This window comes from Xiphophorus hellerii, chromosome 10 (assembly GCF_003331165.1).
Source record: "Xiphophorus hellerii strain 12219 chromosome 10, Xiphophorus_hellerii-4.1, whole genome shotgun sequence".
NCBI lineage: Eukaryota > Metazoa > Chordata > Actinopteri > Cyprinodontiformes > Poeciliidae > Xiphophorus > Xiphophorus hellerii.
The window spans coordinates 11,373,748-11,392,863 of record NC_045681.1 but is presented as its reverse complement, the minus strand read 5'-3'; the positions used below and the strand labels follow the sequence as shown (position 1 = coordinate 11,392,863).

The following is a 19,116-nucleotide window of genomic DNA, read 5'->3' as shown; positions in this document are numbered from 1 at the left end:
GTTACTGGACTGTTACCCATAAATTCACAGAACACAATCCGTAAGTTATGGGAAAGAAACCTATAGATTAAAAAATGGGATGTGTAAATCCTGGAATGGTAGCCTTAAATTTCAAGAAATGTATACTATGCTTTTAGGAAAAGTAAAAAAAGTTCTGGTGAAGTAAATGTTAAATTCTGGGAATGTGCCCAGAAATGTTATTTATATTTATGGGGGGGAGATTATTTAAATTCCAGGACATTAATCTGTAAATTTAAAAATAGATATCTGAAAATTGCAAGAGAACTAACCTGTAGGCTTAGAGATAGTGACGTTTTTAAAGTTTCTAGTAAGTTGCAAAAAGAAAACAAAAAACTAAACTTTAGATCCTGGGAAATTAACCTGTAAAATCTGGGAAAATATGGATTGAATTATATATTTATTTTGTAAAGTATTTCTCATACATATTTTGTTCAGTCATTAAACATTTTTATTTTCGGAAACGTGATTTCACAACTAAACACATTGACGGGATATCTAGGACTTAGCGCCCTCTTGTGGCTTTGCAGAGTTTTTTTTCGCCTTTATTTTTTGATCTCCACTCCGTTGCAGTGTTTCTTGTGTTGCTGCCTTGAGTATTTACATTTCAGCACGTTGAGGAAAAGCAGCGGCAACTCACCCAGACACTCAAGAATCTGTGCGAAACTGTTTTGGAATCTTTTGCTTCTTCTTTTTTTTTTTTTTTGTCTAATGTAATTTATTTTTGTTACATTTATGGAGCATTTTGAAGTTAATTCAACTGGCAAACAGATTCATTATTGCTTCACAACATTGAACTGTCAGTTAGAGTGACATTGTATCTAGTATTTGCCTGGTTGTGTTCCATTTTAACGTTTACCTTTTTACCCTGAAACTGGGTTAAAGCTCAGTTAGAAAGCCCGCAGTCAGTATAAATGTACTGTTAGGCCAAAAACAAAGTCTGAAACTGAGAAAAGGCCAAGAAACCTGCATTTGTGCTTCTCTGGAAAGCACTTTGGTCTAATGAGGACCATTTTGACCTGGCTTAATGAGAACAAAAACAAAACAGACACACGCTGCAGATTCCCATTTTGAAATCCTCAAAGAGGACAAAGTGTGCTGAACCTTTAGAGCTACTGGATCCTGGAGTCTACTTACTCCACTTCAAAGTGAAAAAGAGGATAAAATCGACCACTTTCCTTACACAAATTAAATGAAAATGAGAGTCAATATGTCCAGCGATAACATTCCATTTACTCTGGGGAGAGAGTGGAGTTGGGAGGAGTTAGAAGTACCACAGTTCTGCTGCTCTCCTCCTTGGATCACAACACATTCGGGAGAGAGCCAGAAAGAAGTGATGAAAGAAGACGAGAGAGACCAGCAGCTGCCTCGTTCCTGATCTTGATAAGGCATCAAACCTGCGGCAGTTTTTCTTCTGGACAATGAAACCGGCAGGACCAAGGTTTTCTGGCAGTGAGGAAGAACTGAAATGAGACACGGAGACTGAACCCTTGAATAAAGAAAACAAGGTAAGAGTTGTGTACTGAAGCTGTGTGTGTAGGAAAACCTGGAAAGCATAACTCTGAGCTTTGCTAATGAAAGACATCAAGGCATTCAGATTGGACTGGTTAGATTATATATTTTGGGTTACTTGGGGGGGGGGGGGAGAAATAGTGTAAGTCCCAATATTTGGATATGAATGAGTCAGACTTTCTTGTCTAATTCTCTAATTCTCATAATGTTTTTCATTAGTCTTGACTGCTTTTTCAATAGTTTACTGGAAACGTCCCGTTCCTTCCCTTAGTATGCAGTGAGTCCTTAAAATATTTGAAAAATCCAGGATTATTCAAATTATTACACTATGGCAGACAGTCTGTGACCTGACCAAGGAGAAATGACAACTTGTTGCAATAGACTAAAGTTACTTTAGAACTTATCCCTAGTGGTGACAGTTTCAGTTAAAAAGGTAAGAGGCTTTCAGTCCACTGTTCATAATGTGTATGAACTCACGTGATATGCCTTGTTTTTGTGCAAAGATATACAATTTCATTAGAGCTAAGAGTCATTAAACATCATTATCGCCACTAAAGACTTGTAACTATCACATTGTATTCAAAATCTCATGATCAGTCAGTAAGGAGTGTGTCACAGCTCACTGCTGGCATGCTGCACTGATCTTTTTCTGTCTTATCTTCTCTTGCTTGATAGTTGCATTCCTAAATGATTTATCCCTCATCCATTTAATCTGTAAAGTAGCACAGACAGTTTAAAAATTCCCAGATGTCTCTGTTTGTTTGACTGAGAAAAACTCCCAAGAGTTTACAGAAAGCAGAGGAACATTTTCGGTATATTTAAAGTATAGAAAGTTTATGATATGATAAAATATTATTTATTCAGTTCTTATAAAAAAATTTGAAGAACAAAGGCGTTTAAGCTGAAATAATGTTCTGTAGGGCATTCAAAGATGTGTTTATTGTGTCGACATTTTTCTAAAAAAAAATCTTTTTATTGCAAATGTCAGAATTTACGTTTTGAGTAAACAAAAAAAGAAAAAGGTACAGAAATATAAGGTTTATCATGGTTGCAGCTGTCTTTTGTACCATATTAATCTGGTTGGTGTATAAATGTACTACTTGGATGTATTATTTTTTTGGATTATGATATTTCAGATGGCATCTATCCAAACTCTACATCCCAACTGTGATTTACTGTGGATTTATTCATGTAAAACAATTTCTTTGAAAATGTCAGTTCGCTTTCAACTGTTCCAGAATTGCACCAACGCAATGTCATGCTTTGATCTGCATGATCAAATATCATTTGTGTATTTTATAAAGTGCAAAGGACCTAGCACAGCGCCTTGTGGTACCCCACTGTTGATCTTAAGTACATCAGAGTCAACATTTGTCATCTATATGAATCATTTCCATTAAATCTTTCAACAAGGAAGGAATCAAGACAGGAATAATATCTGTGAAAGACATGTTAGGATCGGCATTAGATTTTCTTTTTTTTTAATATGATTTAAGATGATTTTGTGATCTGAGGTCATACTTAAAGCATATTGTAGCACTTTAGTATCATAAGTGCATTCTGGTTGTGTGATTAAGAAAGATGAAAATTGGGATGAAATGTTTTTCTCCTGAAAGTCACGGCGGTGGGCCCTGATTGGTCCTACAGGAGTGAGTATCTGCCGGTGGTCAACATGTCTGTGTGGATGATTCTTCCAGTCAGCCTACCAGTCTTCACCATTACAGGAATATGGGTCGTGTGAGTACATTCAGACTTTTTCAGAGGCATGTTTCTTTTGATTAGAAAAGTTGTTGTTTTTTTTAAATGCAGCAAATTTGTCACAATCTAAATTTCTAATTAGTACTTTAGCTAAGCAATGCAGAAGTTTGTAACAAAGCAAAGCTGGGACAAAAAAGTAATGTTGCTAAATGACATATTGCAAAGACAATACTCTGGCAGCAAAGTAAACAGAATTTCATCAGAGGATGGTTTTGTTAGTATTTAGGTTTTTTTGATTGTGCACTTTTAAACTTCACCTCAGTTTTAGAAACTGTTGCCAGAACTACTTTCTTCTCTCCAGTCACAGTGCTGGGTAAAAGATAGCCACCAATGTCTGACTAAAGCCAATGAGAGAAGGCGCCTCGGGGTGTTTGTCTTACTTAAAGTTTGTAGACCTGAATCTGCTGTTAGTCACATTTTATGCAAAGATAGAGAATTAAGCAGAATTACACACACAACAAAGCAATGAAAAGATGAATCTTTTTGCTCTCCTGTTTCACTTTTCTTTTATTAAAATTATCTTCTTTGTTCTTTTACAGATATGCAATGGCCCTCTACAACCAGCATGTCTGCCCTGTGCACAACTGGTAAAAGACATAAACATGTACACAAATAATAATAATAATAATAATAATGTAAGAAAATGGATGGCTGGCTGGCTGGATGGATGGATGGATGGATGGATAATTGTTATTATTATTATACTGCATATGTGAAACATTAAAGGTGGAAAGCATCCACTGAACATTATCAAATCAAGCTGGCTGTCACCTCTTACTAGAAGAAACATATAGGCTAATTTATCTCTTTGGTTTGGTTCCACTCATTAGATTTTATTTGACATTGCTCTCATTTTATCTGCATACAGATAAGCAAACCGTTTTTAAATGACCATGTTTCAGATGCTACGGTGAAGCTGCTTTGCTTTAAAACCTCATCTGTTCATGTAAAAAGAAACGTATGAAGGATGGCATGCAGCCTGGGTCTTAGCTTTCAAAACAGAGAAAATGAGTTGTGAAATGTAGACATTTCACCCAAGACATGTTTATTTCCTGAGCAGTCTCTACTCGACACACACCAGCGCGTCCTCTCTCCGGGGTCAGTTATAATCTCAAGGAAGGAGAAATTAAGAAAAAAATGCTTTTGAAAGTCTAATGTTGACGGGAGAGGTAGAGGTTTACAAATATATATAATTAACCAAATTATATATGTTTGGTTAATTTTCTCCTGTCATTTGAGCAAAATGAGAGCTGTGACGCGACAAGTGTTCAAGCCCGTTTTTTAACCATTAACAGCGTGTTCAAACATTTATTTCGCTCACAAATAAAACATTTTTGCATCAAAAAATGTTTTATAATGAACCTTTAAGGTGAAAATATAACTGGAGATTGGAGTAGTTTTCTTCAACTTGGAATTGTTTTAAAATACATTTTAGATGTGTTTCATCTTAGGAGAGATATCTTATGAATGTAAGCAAACACTTATTGGCACCCCTAGAATATGTAAAAAGCCTAAAAATGTTTTTAACAAAGTCGCCAGTGGCACAACTATTGATACACCCAACAATTAGTCACACAAATACATAAAAAAACAATTTTTTAACATACACTTTACTTTTAAAGTTGATCAGATTTTCCATATTATCCAGAGTTAAACCCAAAATAATTGAACTTTAAAGTAATCTTTTAGTGATCAACATGTGATTCTGACTGGAAGTAATACTTGGTTTTAATTTAGCAAGTAATTTTTAATTTGGTTTTGGAGTGACTGACTTGAATCTGATAGAGAATCTGTGGAAGGAGTTAATGATTGGCGTGAAGGAAACCCCAAAAACTTGGAGCTCATTTCCAAAGACAAATAATCAAAGTACCAGCAAAAACCAAAGGAAAACATTGAAGGGAAAAAAAAGAAACACCACTGGAAACATGCAAAAATCTAGCCAACAAACAATAGAGTAGTTCTATTTCTGCAATCCCAATGAAGATTTTCACATTGATCATAAAGAATAGTTTAATCTTTCAACATATTATTTTACATGAACCTTGTTTTTTCTTCAAAACCAATACTCTTATTAGTATGCTGTTTTATTTGCCCTATTTACAAAAGGGCGCTGTACAAAGTAATGATTGTCGTGACACCATGGTGACAGATGTGCCGCCAGTGATTTTCTTGAAAAAACAAATCACTTTTTTGTTGACAAGGTAGTTTATCTACATTGATTAAATGTTCTCAGCTTGAAGATTATTCTTATTGTTACGTTTACCACAGTCCTATCAGGCACATAATGAGACTCTCATTGAGATCCAATTCAAATTTAATTCAAATTGTAATACAATCAAAGGTAGTTGATAAAGCTATCCATCTACAGAAGCCCAGCTGATTGAACTGAGTCGCTGAGGTAGCAGTATGTGTGTTTTGACATTTGTCTCATGGTCTCACCAAGTGGGATATAAAAAGGAATTGCCCCAAGCACCCATCTGTGTGGTCCTTCAATAACTAAACTGGTGTGTGAGTAGAATTTACCACTAACACCAGGTGAGTCTTCAGATTGAAATTAGACTACTGCAACAACAAATTGTTTCCTTTTAAAGTTTTCAATATATGTTATTTTTTTTCAGGGACTCGTATCTGCAAACTGAATGAGTAGACTACATGGACATGTGTCTTTGCAGGTTGTATAATGAGTCCTGCGAGGAACAGCTCCCATCACAAAGAGGACCTGAACTGTGCTGCACCCTGGACAACATACCCCTCATCAGGTCAGCGGTGTCAGGCTTCTTGCGTAAAGAGTTCAGCTCTGTTTGATGTGTATTCACATGCAGATTTCATGGTTTCTCTAATCCCTGTTCTGCTATGCATTTTAAGTATGCACAGGGGAGGCACCATAGGGACACAAACTGAGAAAGCCCTTTAAGCTCTGTCAGCATCTTTCAAACAAAAGAAAGTATTCAGTGTGAATAATCGTACATATCATCTGACATGGCTGTTGGCTTTTCTGCAGTGTTGTGCTTTCCTGTCATTTTAAATCTGCTCTTAATTCCCCGAAAATGAAAATAAATGGGAACTTTCTTCTTCCTTTGTGAATATGTCCTCCACTTGTTTTTCTATGCAGGACTGGAGATTAAAACAGTATTAAGTTGGAGTTAGAAGTTTATTTGGCAATCAGATTGTATTATTTTTGTTTGGGAAAAATATTAAAAAGAAAAAAAAAGTGCTTGGTGTCAAGTTTCTAAGAGTACCAGGAGAGTCACACGTGCAGAGGGAGAACATGCTGACATTCTAGTGCGCAGCTCCCCCAGCAAAAATTATGTTTCAACAAAAAATGTTGCTGTATCATACTAAAAAAATTTAAGTGTGTTGCCTAGTCATGTTAGCCTTGACATACAAGATTTAAAATGCTGATAAGTTTGTTTTGTTGACCTTGTGTTACATAACCAGCCTGGTCACTCAGAACAGTAATTTTCAAAGTTCCCCCTCATTTCCTGACCTGTCATCATTTAGAGTTCCTACCTTTCAAATGAAGAAATTTCGCTAATGAGGGTAAATTCTGCCTAACGGTCGATCACGATCTCGACTGAGATCAGAGGGACCTTTTCACCTCCACAATAAATGGAGCTCGTGTTGCAAATAGTAGATCCTTCACCACTCTTTGAATTGCCACCGCAGAATGCAAACAACGATTTCCCCCCCTGCAGAGGAATGAACAAGGAGTTTATGTTGGACACATTTCCAGCTGTTTTTCCTCCTAAAGTAACGATGTGGTTGGTTCATAGTTCACATATTACAACTGATAAAGATCTCACAAAGTTATTGAAGTGCAGCTAAGTTACCATTAAACAGCAAATGTGCAAAATTGTGTTATAGCGCAGCTAAGGGATTCAATTCATGACTATATATGAATGCTGCTCATTATGACTGAATTTGAGACCAACTGAACTAGGACATTAACCTACAGTGCTTTGCTGTCGGCTCATGCTTCTGTCTTTTTCTGTTGCAGTAAATGTGGAACTCTGCCACCTGAAAGCTGTTTCTTCAGCCTCATATGCAGCACAGGAGCGTTCATGGGTAAGTGTCCTAACAACTAATGTTAGAGAGACACCCACTTTTACATGTGTGCACAGTGATCATACAGATCAAAAAGGTTCAAGCTTGTTTTCCCAGCTGCAGCAACTCCAGCTTGGTCCTCTCTCCCCAGAATCCAAAGCTTGATCCAAATCTCAGTCCATAATCTGAGGGGGGGGAAAATTTACTCAGTTCCTTGAAGGACACTTTTTTTTAATGCCCCACATGAACCACAAACATTCCCCCTCTAGACAAAAGGGGCAGCTTTTCCGTTCCACTGTGTGCCAAAACTTTTTTAAACCATCTATTTTGGGTGGTCCTCTCTGAGTTCAGGACCCATTGTGCGCTGTGTATGTTGGTTTTATGGATTTTTAAGGGAGGCCTACAGGAAAGAGGAAGAGTTGGCTGAGAGGGTACAGGAGCTTTTGGGAAATGCTCCACACATGTTCATGTCTTGTTGTACGAGTTTGGAGGAACTGATGTTTGTCCTGGGGCTTACAGAGCACACTTAGTGGGGTTCTGACATTAAAGAGGCAGAAGCGTGTGACAGGGGTTTTCCTAACAGGACCGAGAACAGTTTTGACTGAGATCAACACATTAGGAGTTCATGTTTTTCCCATCTGATCACATAAAGTGACTTTTAATCACACGGCCAAGCGGATCTTTGTTGTCCCTAACCAGTGGATATTGGTGGTACCTTACAGTGTATGTATATTTTCAACTATGCTATTTTGATATCATATATAAAACGTTAGAGCAGATGAATGAAATGTTGCCGCAAAATAACTGAATGACTTGGGCCGGATGTTTTGGATTTCCTTCCAGAAGCCTTTCAAAATAGTTTGTGCAATTACTCCAGATTGAGCTGGCCTAACTGAGTCAGTTTTTCCTCAAACACAACGTTTGAGCTCTACTCAAAAGGTTTATGGGACTGAGATCAGGGCTTGTTGATGACTACCTCAAAACATTGACTTTCCTCTCCTTGAGTCACTTTGTAACTTATTTAGCTGTACGCCCTGAGTCAATGTCTGTTCGGAAGGCTAATTTGTGTACAAGCTTAACTTTGTGGCTGACGTCTCCAAATTTGCACATAATGTTCTTTCCTCATTATCTGTTTTCTGAAATGCCTCAGTGCCTTCGTGCAGTAAAAGAAAAAAAAAGCTCACAACATGAGGCTGCTACCCTCATGCTTCACTGTTGTTGGTGTTCAAAGGCCTGAAAGCTTTCTTCTTTTTCCTCTAATGAAACATTGTCATAATGGGAAAACATTTTAATTTAGTCTCTTTGTATCACAGAAAAGGTCCTCCAAAAGCATAAGATTTTGCTCCAAAAGTGCAATTGCCAACTGTAATTTGGCTTTTACAGCAATGCGTTCTTCCTCTTTGAGTAGCCTTTCACCTCATGCTGGAATAGAACTCATTCATTGTAGGTATTGATACTTTCTTGTCAGTGTTAGCCGGTGTCTTCGTAAGGTCTTCTGTTTCTTATTCTGATGTTGATTCATACATTTATTATCAAAATACAACAAGAAAAATCTCCTTTTTGACTATAATTATGGCTGGTCTTTCCGCTGGTGGTTGTGCTCGAAATTAATTGTTTGAGATAAGTGCGGCACCTTCTCACACCTGGAAATAACACATTTAAGGTGTTGCTTACAGAAGCCAACAAAGTCAATAATGGTGTAACTTGGGTTTTTTCTAACTGGTACAAAGCATAACAATTTTAGTTAAGTTCTTCAGATTTTGAAGAAAGTTAGAGCGTAAGACATTAAAACCACAAACTTGACTCTTACATGGATTTTATGTGATAGAATGACACAATGTACAATATGACTGCAATGTGGAAAGAAAGGAATGCATCATTTTCATTTTTTATTAATCTTTTTTTTCTCCAAAAAAGTAAGATTTGAAAAGTGTGACCAGCATTTTTTGTTAGAATTTTGATAAACACTTACAGTTTACCTACCAGCTGTTAATTATGTGCTTTCTTGTGTTGGTCTGTCACATCCTCACAGAAAATCCAAAGGATGCTTCTGTAAATTTTTCAGGAATTAAAATATTCATGCCTCCTTGATAGCAAACACAATCCGGAGTTTGTGTTTGTGAGTTTTTTTGTTTTGTTTTGGTTTTTTTACTCAAAGATATTAGTATAGATTTGATGAAAGGCAATTGTCAATGCCCTACAAATCAGAAAGTATGTGCCTTACTGTCCAACTTCCCTTTGAAATCCTCAGAATATCCACAAATTTGAACATGGATTTCATACAGTGTTCCCTTGATCATCAAAAGCTAACCGCTGCATTCAGTTGGACTGCCAACAGGAACGTCCAAACAGGCTCTCTGAGCAATTTGTAGCATGATGAGCGCCAGATGTGAACGACGACGATGCTGTGAGGCTTTGATGGAACTGTTTGATAAACAAACTGCAGGAATCTGCAGCATCACACCACAGGAGGAAACTGCGAGCTTGCTGCTAATTCTATCGCAGCTCATATCATGCAGCAAGCTGGAGTTGCTTTGAGCAAAACTTCTTTTTTTTTTTTTAAGCCAACAAGAAAATGCTGCAGAGGCAGGTTAGATAAAAACATGTGGGGGAGGGGAGGAACAAAAACAGGAACAAGGCTGAAGCTGACAACAGTGTATTGTGTTTAACAGAGGCTGAATTTCTCCACCATATTTCCCAAAAAAAAAACAGAAAAGAAAAAGAGGCCAGGTGCCTCGGATAAAGAAGGTGTGATCATATAATGATGTGTAATTTCCTCTCTTTCTTTTCAGTGATGCTAGTCACTCTGTTGCGTTACGCTCACGTGATTGAGAAGCACCAGAACTGTGTTCTGAACATGGCCAGCCTTTCCACTGGGTGGATCTGTGCTGCTGGTCTCGCCATGGTGGGAAACTTCCAGGTAATCGAACACCTATGAGTTCAGGTTTATCTATGGATCCTTAGCAGAGAAGCACAGTGAGGGGTAAAGATGTGTTTAGGATTCACCTTTGCAAACAATTTTCTCTGGTCCTGTTATCGTTTACTGAATGTAAATTAAGAGTAAGATGAGGTTAGGTGACCCGTTTTGAATTCTACAGGCTCCAGGTAGTCTGCTCACAATTATGTTGGTATAGTTTTGAGGTCTAACATTTTAATTAAAACACTAGTTAAACATTAAGATATATTCAAATCAAAGGGCAGGGTGAGGAAAAAATGAGGCCATAATAACATTTTTAAATGGAAAAAGGAAACCAAATTTTAAAAAGCTGTTATAATCTGGTGGCATAACAGTGCACATCTGTAAACTAATTGTTGAGGCACTTTTTTATGCGTGTGCAGATTATAGAGAGTCAAAAGCCAACTGTTAAGAGTAGGGAGACCAGTTTGACAGAAAACAAGGCTAACTCAGTGTGACTCAAACAAGAACTGCCAATGTGCCTCAGGGTTTTCTGGGTAGTACTGGTTGTGTTCTAGATGTTACAACTAAATATTCTCCATATATTTGGACAAACAAGAAAGGGTTGAATGAAGCTTTTTCTTCCAAAGAGACCATGCAAGATCTGGCAACAATCACCCAAAACCTTGTGGAATAACATCTTGTGCTCTGATGAAACCAAACATGAGTTTCTTTTCTCAACAATTCCAAAAATGTATGTTTTGAACAAACGACACAACACAGCACCTCACCAAAAGAGCACAACGCCCAAACTGAAACATGGTGCTCTGGGGTTATTAAAGCTAAACTTTTGCCAAGGTAGAAAAATGTATGAACAAAAACTGGTCAGTTTTTACCGAAAACCATCAGGTTTCTGTTGGAAAGCTTAAGATGTATTTTATTTTTCAGCAACATCAAACATCATGAATATTGAAACTGAATCAAAAATGTTTTACTTTAAGGGAGTGCATAGATGATAGATGTGGAAAAGGTTTCGAAAGGATTCATAACCCTCATTTACCTTAATTAACTTGCTATTTTACCAGGCGTGTGTAGATTTTTCATATACATAACTGAAAGTCTATGTTGCAAACAACATAGACTGTTAAAAACACTAAATACATTATTTTATATCTGAAGATGAGATATGAGATCGTCAGAATCAATGCATGGAAAGTTAAAAGATACAGTAGCAACACCACAGACATTTGTCTTACTGGAATTTCATGTTGTTTTTTTTTTGTTCTTTCTACCATGACAAGTGGCTGTGAGAAAAACAAATGCAACTCTTACAAGTTACATTTATTTTAAGACTTTTTAAAACATCTATGGAGTTACATAATTTCCAGTCAGACTGTAATCTCATTGTGAGTTATTCACACCACTTCCAGCTTTTGTGCTGTTGGTTTGTTTAATATTTACGTTTGATCTTGGCAAGAATTTCAAGTCTAATCAGAACAAAATACCAATAGGATGTAGAGTTATTGTACATAGCAATATGCTCTTTGATCTCTAATTAGAATTTATATTCATATCTATATGTGTAATTTCATGCCTCATTGATTAAGAAATGGAATCAACTATTCCATGCAAGTGTTGATGATGAAGTAAAACATGATTTATGATTTACTTTTGAGTCTAGTGATCAGTTTTTGATACTCAAATGATAGAATAAGAGGAAATCTTGCTCACCTGTCCAGAAGATATGGGTGGCTATGTTGGCAGGAAGTTTAACAGCAAAACAATCACACACTGAACGTCTCAAAAGCTGTTATTAAATGCCACTGGGATTGATAACACTCTCCCATCATGTTCCCATGAAGACTCTGCTGTGTGCTGACTGCTGGGCCCATCTAGCGTTCTCTATTGTCCATTCTCTGTAGACCTTCCAAAATAAATGTTCTTTCAAGTTCTGTTTGTTCAGTCTGAAAACACCCTTGCTGTGGTGGGATCTTAAAAGAATCGTTTCTGTAAGAAGTGCAGGACAGCTGGTAGATTTACTGAGGAGTCATACATGCTTCTCTTAACTCAGATGTTACAGTGTCGAGTATCTCGGGATTTTTCTGACCAAAAAAGTGTGAAAAAGTGGGGCTCGGGGGCCATTTGTAGCTCCTGGCTCCCAACCACAATGTGAGGGTGTTACATATCTCGCTGACCAGCACAGGTGGTTGGTACAGGAGGAAATTTTGCTTACTGACCAATTGAAATCTTGTTTCAATAGTAAATGTTAGTAAGAACAACACTGTATTTATAATAGTCACACTTTTTTATACATATACTTGATAGTAATTTTGACCACCTTTATTGGATGACTTTTATTCAAAAGCAAACTCGTTTTTTTTTCATAAAGTTAAGCTTTGCTAATGCAAACATTCCCAATGAAAATGAGTCAAATGTCAAACAAGAAAAAAAAATAAAAACAATCTTATACCAAGAAAGTAGGGGAAAAAACCCCAGAATGTATTAGCTTATTGGAGACTTTTCATATTACAAGGCAACCATATAAAACTCTGAGTGTTTTTATCTGCAGTCATCTACCCATTCAATTGTAAAACACTGACTCCTTTATTTCAATAATCATATTGCATGATGTTTAATAGGTTTTATCGTAGTAAAAAAAAAGAATCTATATTTGAATACTTTTTACTTGACAAGTTTTTACTTGATTTTGCCCATACAAAACCTTTGGATGCTGCTGTGTTAGAGAGTTTTCTGGTGCAGATTTGATTTTCCCAACTTGTTCTGGTTTGCTTTTTGTCCCATAGGATTGATCACTGATTGAATCATTACTTCATTGAGGAGTTAGAATAACCTGTAGATGAATACCAGCTTTATTCCCTACCAATCTATCCACATAAATGTATGGTGTAAATCCAAATAAATTCCCCTGATCTAATATAAATTAAATAAATGTTTGCACTTTCAATTATTTATTTCTTTACAATTGACAGCAAAGTAATAGTCTAACATTTGTTGCTTGAACATTTGCAATGAGGCTCTGGTCAGCAAGTTTAGAAAAGCACTCAGTAATCATTCAATACGGACATGTGAGAGCGCTATCTTGATTGGACAAGAAACAGTGCTGATCCATATTTGTGGGTCAGAGGTGAAAACAGATGAGTGTATAACCTGAAACAACCAGTTTTTTCTAAACATGTTGGGAACATTTTCTAAAACAATACATTCAGTTGGCATGTTAGCAGGAAACATTTAGTTTCTTAGAAGTTACAAGCAAGATTTGTGTCTTTGTAGGTATTGTTGTCTTAACTTTTAGGTCATATGATCAAGTAGCTTATCAAGTGAAGATAGTACATCAGTGATTAAAAGGCTGAGGTTCAGGAAAAACAAAGGTTTGTAGAAAATAAACTTTATCCTTTGTCTCTGTTCAGATTACTAATTATTTGCGTGTTTATTTCAGGTGGATTTTGCCAAAGTCCTTCATTATGTAGGTGCTGGAGTGGCGTTCCCATCCAGCATGCTGTTTGTGAGCTTCCAAGCGGCTCTAACCTACAGATTGGCCAAAACCCAGGAGGAGTATTGGATGGGTCACATACGAGTGGGGATGGCTCTGTTTGCACTGATCGCCCTGGTGCTCAGTATCCTCTGTGTGAAATGTTATTATTTTTCTCTAAAGTTTAGATTTTCTTGAGCAGTTTGCTGAAGGCCTTTAGGGTTTTGTTTACTTGCAAAATCTTACTTCTGAGGTTGCTCACCTCCCTCTCACAAGTTCAGAGGTAACTTAACATCACCCTCTGCTGGAGAACAGACTGCTTTACATGGCAGTGACATAGGATCTTAAATTTATTGCACTTAAAAAATTTCTAAAGTCTGTCAGCTGGAAACTCCTCCAAACTAAAATGCTTATATTTAGAAGGGAAGGTTTCATTCTTAGACCACATGTTCTAGATTTGTTTGCTTCTTTGATTTGTTTGCTTCAGTTTAATGCCCTACTAACCTGTCTGAAATCTACTGAGTGTTTACCGTCTATATTTTCAAAATTGCAGGTAAAATCAGATATGAAATTACATTACCTGCTAATCAACAGACTGTGATGGTGCCAGTTTTCACTCAGAACGCAAAAAAGATCTGAAATAAGCTCAACACAGGCTCAGAGAGCAATTAACATGACATTTTAAAATTGATAACTGAGTTCAACCAATCAACAAAACTCATTGTACTTGCTTTGTCCTGCCCATCAGATCTGGGGTAGTGTGTTGTTTCTCCTTAACCTCCCATCACCAGGTGGAGTTTTTTTCTGCCAGGAGAGCTTCTCCCTGCAGCACACCTCCGCCATCTTTGAGTGGATCTACTGCATGGTCATCATGTTCTTCTATGGGACGTTTGCCTTTGAGTTTGGAGGGGTGTCAGCTGACACCCTGATCGTTCTCTCCAAAGGAGGGGGACTCCCCAGCTTCTCCCTCACTGCTCACAAGCCGGAGATTAGTGGCGGGCCCGGCCACCACCAGGCAGAGAACCTGTCAATCCTTTAATGGAACCTCACTGGAGGTCACTGTGTAAAACATGGAGGGAGACCCTAATTGCTATGCTCATGTTGCACATTCAGTAGCCTCAGCACCAGAGACACTCATAGACTTGTAGTCTGCTACGCTGCGTAACATTGCACAATATCACAAGTGCCCTCCTGAAGACAGAGGCCAGTTACGAGCTATACGTGTGGACACAGTTCTCGCTGTTTGTTTTATTTTGTCCTTATGTAATGATCACCCTCTGAATCCTCAGCTGGAGCTGCCTTTCATCTGAACAAATATCTTCAAAAAGTGCCTCAGATGTCTCTCAGAGTTGAAATGTTCAGACACAGAGCCTGGGTATTGTTTTCTGTCAGGAAGTTCTGTTACATCACCACCTCGCACCCTTTCCGTCGGCGCTAAGGTGAGGTTTTCCAAAAGCTTCAGACAATGGGTGGACGTAACTGGGTGCCAAGAATAATTTTCTTTCATCTGAAGTGGATTTTCCATCCAAATCTTCTGGTATGAGTATTTGTTTTTACTCTGAACAGCTCATGTGATTTGTTTTTCAGATTATAATATGCAAGCTAATGCAACATAATGTCGAGGTAGATGCCTCGATTTTGCATATAATCTCAGCTCTGTTGCATATTTGATCTCATCAGCTGTTGTTTTGAGAAATAAAATTCTGTAGAGAGCATACAGACTAGAAAATAAAGCAAAATGAAAAATGGGCGCTTGATTTTTTAATGTGTGAAATAAAGAGTGGCCAGACTACTGCATGGAAGATAAATAGATTTCAGTTTGCCATAGATCAACTAAATAATACAGCAGACACATGAAAGAAGGGGCTCTTCTTTCATGTGTCTGCACATGAAAGACACAGATCTATCACATGTGCAGATCTGTGCACATGTGCGCAGATCTGTGAGTTTTTGCATTTCCAAGTTAGATTTCTTCACTGCAAGGTGTGCAGAATCTTAATTTTACTCAAGTAAATTGTTTGGCTATCATTTACAGTGCTTTGTGTAGAGGAAACCAGCCACTCTTAAGAGCCATTGAATGAAACATGGTTATGGCAGTATCATGCTATGGGGATACTTTTCTTCAGAATGCATAAGAAAGCTGGTCGGAGTTAATGTTTAAGGTGATACTGGAAGAAAATCTGTTTAAGGCCACAAAAGACTTGAGATCGAGGTGAAGGGTTATCTTCCAACAGGACAACATGATTTCCAGATGTGATTTTAGTGAAATTTTTAGTGGTGCAACAAAGTATTAAATCAAGACCCTGAATGCTAAATGAGATTTTTGTTTACAGATTTTTTTTTTTTCCAAAGACTGCATCTTTTCTTTCTACTTCACACTTATGCACTGTTGTTGTTTCTCTATCCCCCGAAAAACCTCAACAAAATAAACATGGTCAAAAAAATAATGATATCTTACTTAGCTTTTCACACATTTCCGACAAAACAAAGTATAGGTAAAGATTAAACGAAATCTAAGCTTTGCATTTTACTCTAATTTCGAAAGCATTGCATTTTATTTTCGAAGCCCCTCTCCCCATCCCTATCAGTTCAAAACCCCTGCCGGTTCGTGCATGACGTTTCTTCCGCTGGGCGCATGCGCAAAGAGGAACCTGTCCAGGTTTTCTTCCGGTGTTAGAGCAACGAGCAAAATATGATTTCCTTGACGACTTATAAATGATGTTTGCTGTTAAGCCCGGGATCGGGCGGCACATTTTTAGCTTACGTTTACATTTTAGTGCATGAGGGTAAATATTTACAAACCGGAAGAGGACTGAGAGCGGTGGGGCTTGAGAGCGACGCTTGCAGCCGGATGCCGGTGTTACGTACTGTGTCTGCTGCCAGGTGTTCTTGGACCTTATGGCCGAAGCTGCGCCATGGTCTCCGGCCTGTCTGTGCGTCCTCTGCGGACTGCCTGCCGCCGGGAAGTCAACGCTGACCCGCAGGATTGTGGGTACCGCGGCGGAGCGCGGCTGGAGAGCAGCAGTCGTGTCCTACGACGAGCTGATCCCCGAGAAGGCTTATTACACCGACGTGGAGGAGGATGGTCTCAATCTGACAGACATGGTAGTGGCTTGGATAGGGGAAATTTAAATTAGTTCGGACTATTCAGTTGGATTTGAACAAATTTTGGCATCGTTGAAAATTTTATTTATTTCAAAAAAACCTGAAACTCCACACAAAGACTGATATTTTCAAGTCTTTATGAGCTTTCACTGAAAGCACGACATCTAAGATTTAAATATTAAAACAGACCGATATGAAACCGTGGGCTAAGTTAAATGAAATGAAACGTTGGCCAAATGAAAAGTGTGATTAATAATACCTGCTTGAAGGCTCTTATTTTCAAAAGGCACTTTTGATCTGGCAAAATCAGAAGTGCCTTTTGACTTAAATTTCTCTAAATATGCAATTTTTTTTTATCAGTGATCGTGCATTTTTTTATTCTCTTTCAGCACTCTAATTGGAAGTCCTACAGACAAGCTGTGTTGCAGTGCATAGAGCTGGTCTTGGAGCAGCCTGAAGTGGTGGTAGAGTTGCCAAGCAACCCTCTCATCAATGGAGCTGCATGGCAACCATGTGTTCAAGCTCTACTGCAGCCTAAAGAGTCACACACTGATGGGACGCCACTGCTCTTTCTTTTAGATGACAACTTCTACTACCCAAGCATGAGATACGAAGTATACCAACTTGCAAGAAAGCGTAAGGACTCTTTGTCAAAAGAATATGCTCCTCAGCACCCTGGAGTGTTTTTTTGTTATGTTTTTTTTAAACATGTCAATTGTGGTTGCAGTGTCGCTGGGTTTCTGCCAGGTGTATCTGCAGTGTGATTTAGAGACCTGCATCAGGAGGAACCAAAGCAGACCTAAGCCCATTCCCGTCAAAGTGATCATGGAGATGGAGAAGCGTTTGGAATTTCCAAATCCACAAAAGAACCCATGGGAATCCCAAAGCATCTCGCTCAACTCGACAAACGACGTGTCCAAGTCCGACATGTAAGAGAGCAGAATGAACAACTTTTGGCTCTTATTTGTTAAATACAAAGTGATTTACAAAGCTTTTTTTTTTCCTGGGTTTATCTTCCTGTGTGACTTTTTATCAGCCAGAGAGTAATGGAGTTGATCTCTGTGGCATTAGACAATCCATTGAGCCCAGCTGAAGACAACAGCGAACAAAAGGTGTGTTGCAGTTTCTCACATCCGTGAAACGCAGTGAAACGGAAGTCAAAGCTGAAAAGTTGAGATGTGAACAATTTCTCAGAAATGTATCGTATTGATGTTGCAGGAAGCTGATCGTCTCAAGTGTGCCACCAGCGTGGTCCACCAGGCTGATCAGGCCTGTCGACGTCTGATATCGGAGGCTATGAAGGCTGCCAGAGGTCAGCTGGGAGCTTAACCAATTGACATTTATTATATGCGTTTTTCATGTTTCATAACAACGACCTTTGCTGGCTTAATTTGTAGAAAATCAAGTCCCTTCTGAACACATGCGGGTTCTGGCTGCTCGGCTGAACGAATGCAAAGCGACTTTCCTTCACGACTTGCGGAAACAGTTCCTGCAGGAGGTGTGTTTCCTTCAAGAGGAGGACATCAGTGTGGAGCAGGTGGTGAAGAATATTTTTGATGACAAAAGGAATGAAATCCTGTCACAGTTTATAAGCAACCACAAAACAATGTGATGTTGTTTTTCAAGATAGCGTCAAAGAAACTATTACAATGAACGGTTGATGTCTGTATATATTTAAATTCAAATAAAATTTATTTTTGCTGACTATTTGCGCTAAAGTTAATTGAATCATGTTGAAGTAATTTATTACTTTGGAAATACACATTCTATTCATAATCTCCTCTAAATACTTTTTTCTGGCCTTGTAGTCTCTGTGTCACATCATATTTATACCCAACAGAAACAAAAAGTCATGCACTGACACTAAATACTTCGGTTGCATTTGTTAGAGGGATTAATAGTGTCCTAATGTGGTTTTATTTAAATTATTTCATTAAATTAGTTATTTTTAAATTAACTAACAATACAAAACATACATTTTCCAGCTTTTTTGTGAGAATATTAAACATCAGCAAAAGATTAACTCAGTTAAAGGCTTTATACACTTCAGAGCTGTACGTATAACAGTAAGGTGGCAGTGTATATTTAAAGCTGGTTCGACAAATACTGTTTTGGATTCATATGTACAGCAGCTTACTAAGCTGTTGGTAAAATTCTTATAATCCCGTCTACATTGTGTCACAAATACCAAAATGTCGACAAATTTGGACGGGATGTTGAACATGACGAGACACAATCACATTTACAACCTAGCACAGAGAGTTTGTGTTACAAACTTTGCGGTATTTCAAAC

At 37.9% G+C, this 19,116-nt stretch overlaps 2 protein-coding genes across 5 annotated transcripts; both read left to right on the top strand.

Annotated features, from left to right (window-relative positions):
• Positions 1–788: 788 nt before the first annotated feature.
• Positions 789–15,468, top strand: LOC116727012 (transmembrane protein 150A-like). Of its 4 annotated transcripts, none has more exons than XM_032574025.1 (8): positions 789–1,526; positions 3,178–3,267; positions 3,828–3,875; positions 5,961–6,047; positions 7,286–7,353; positions 10,125–10,252; positions 13,686–13,863; positions 14,510–15,468. In XM_032574025.1, exons 2-8 carry the CDS (start codon positions 3,203–3,205, stop codon positions 14,755–14,757), a joined length of 822 nt encoding a protein of 273 aa, XP_032429916.1. In that variant the 5' UTR covers positions 789–1,526; positions 3,178–3,202; the 3' UTR covers positions 14,758–15,468. The 4 variants fall into 4 exon arrangements, with proteins under 4 accessions (XP_032429916.1, XP_032429915.1, XP_032429918.1 ...); XM_032574024.1 differs by having other exon boundaries at positions 794–1,526; positions 3,147–3,267; XM_032574027.1 differs by lacking the exon at positions 789–1,526 and having other exon boundaries at positions 3,147–3,267; positions 3,828–3,892.
• Positions 15,469–16,288: 820 nt separating this feature from the next.
• On the top strand, positions 16,289–18,530 carry pstk (phosphoseryl-tRNA kinase). Its single transcript, XM_032574023.1, has 6 exons — positions 16,289–16,823; positions 17,213–17,459; positions 17,551–17,752; positions 17,860–17,935; positions 18,042–18,135; positions 18,221–18,530. The coding sequence occupies exons 1-6, from the start codon at positions 16,617–16,619 to the stop codon at positions 18,433–18,435; spliced, it is 1,041 nt and encodes a 346-aa protein (XP_032429914.1). The 5' UTR covers positions 16,289–16,616; the 3' UTR covers positions 18,436–18,530.
• Positions 18,531–19,116: the final 586 nt, after the last annotated feature.

Coding starts and splice junctions, on each gene's coding strand:
- LOC116727012 (XM_032574025.1), top strand. CDS start 3,203: ATGTCTGTGTGGATGATTCTTCCAGTCAGCCTACCAGTCTTCACCATT. Junction 3,268..3,827: donor ATTACAGGAATATGGGTCGT/GTGAGTACATTC, acceptor GTTCTTTTACAG/ATATGCAATGGCCCTCTACA. Junction 3,876..5,960: donor GTCTGCCCTGTGCACAACTG/GTAAAAGACATA, acceptor GTGTCTTTGCAG/GTTGTATAATGAGTCCTGCG.
- pstk (XM_032574023.1), top strand. CDS start 16,617: ATGGCCGAAGCTGCGCCATGGTCTCCGGCCTGTCTGTGCGTCCTCTGC. Junction 16,824..17,212: donor GTCTCAATCTGACAGACATG/GTAGTGGCTTGG, acceptor ATTCTCTTTCAG/CACTCTAATTGGAAGTCCTA. Junction 17,460..17,550: donor ATACCAACTTGCAAGAAAGC/GTAAGGACTCTT, acceptor TTGTGGTTGCAG/TGTCGCTGGGTTTCTGCCAG.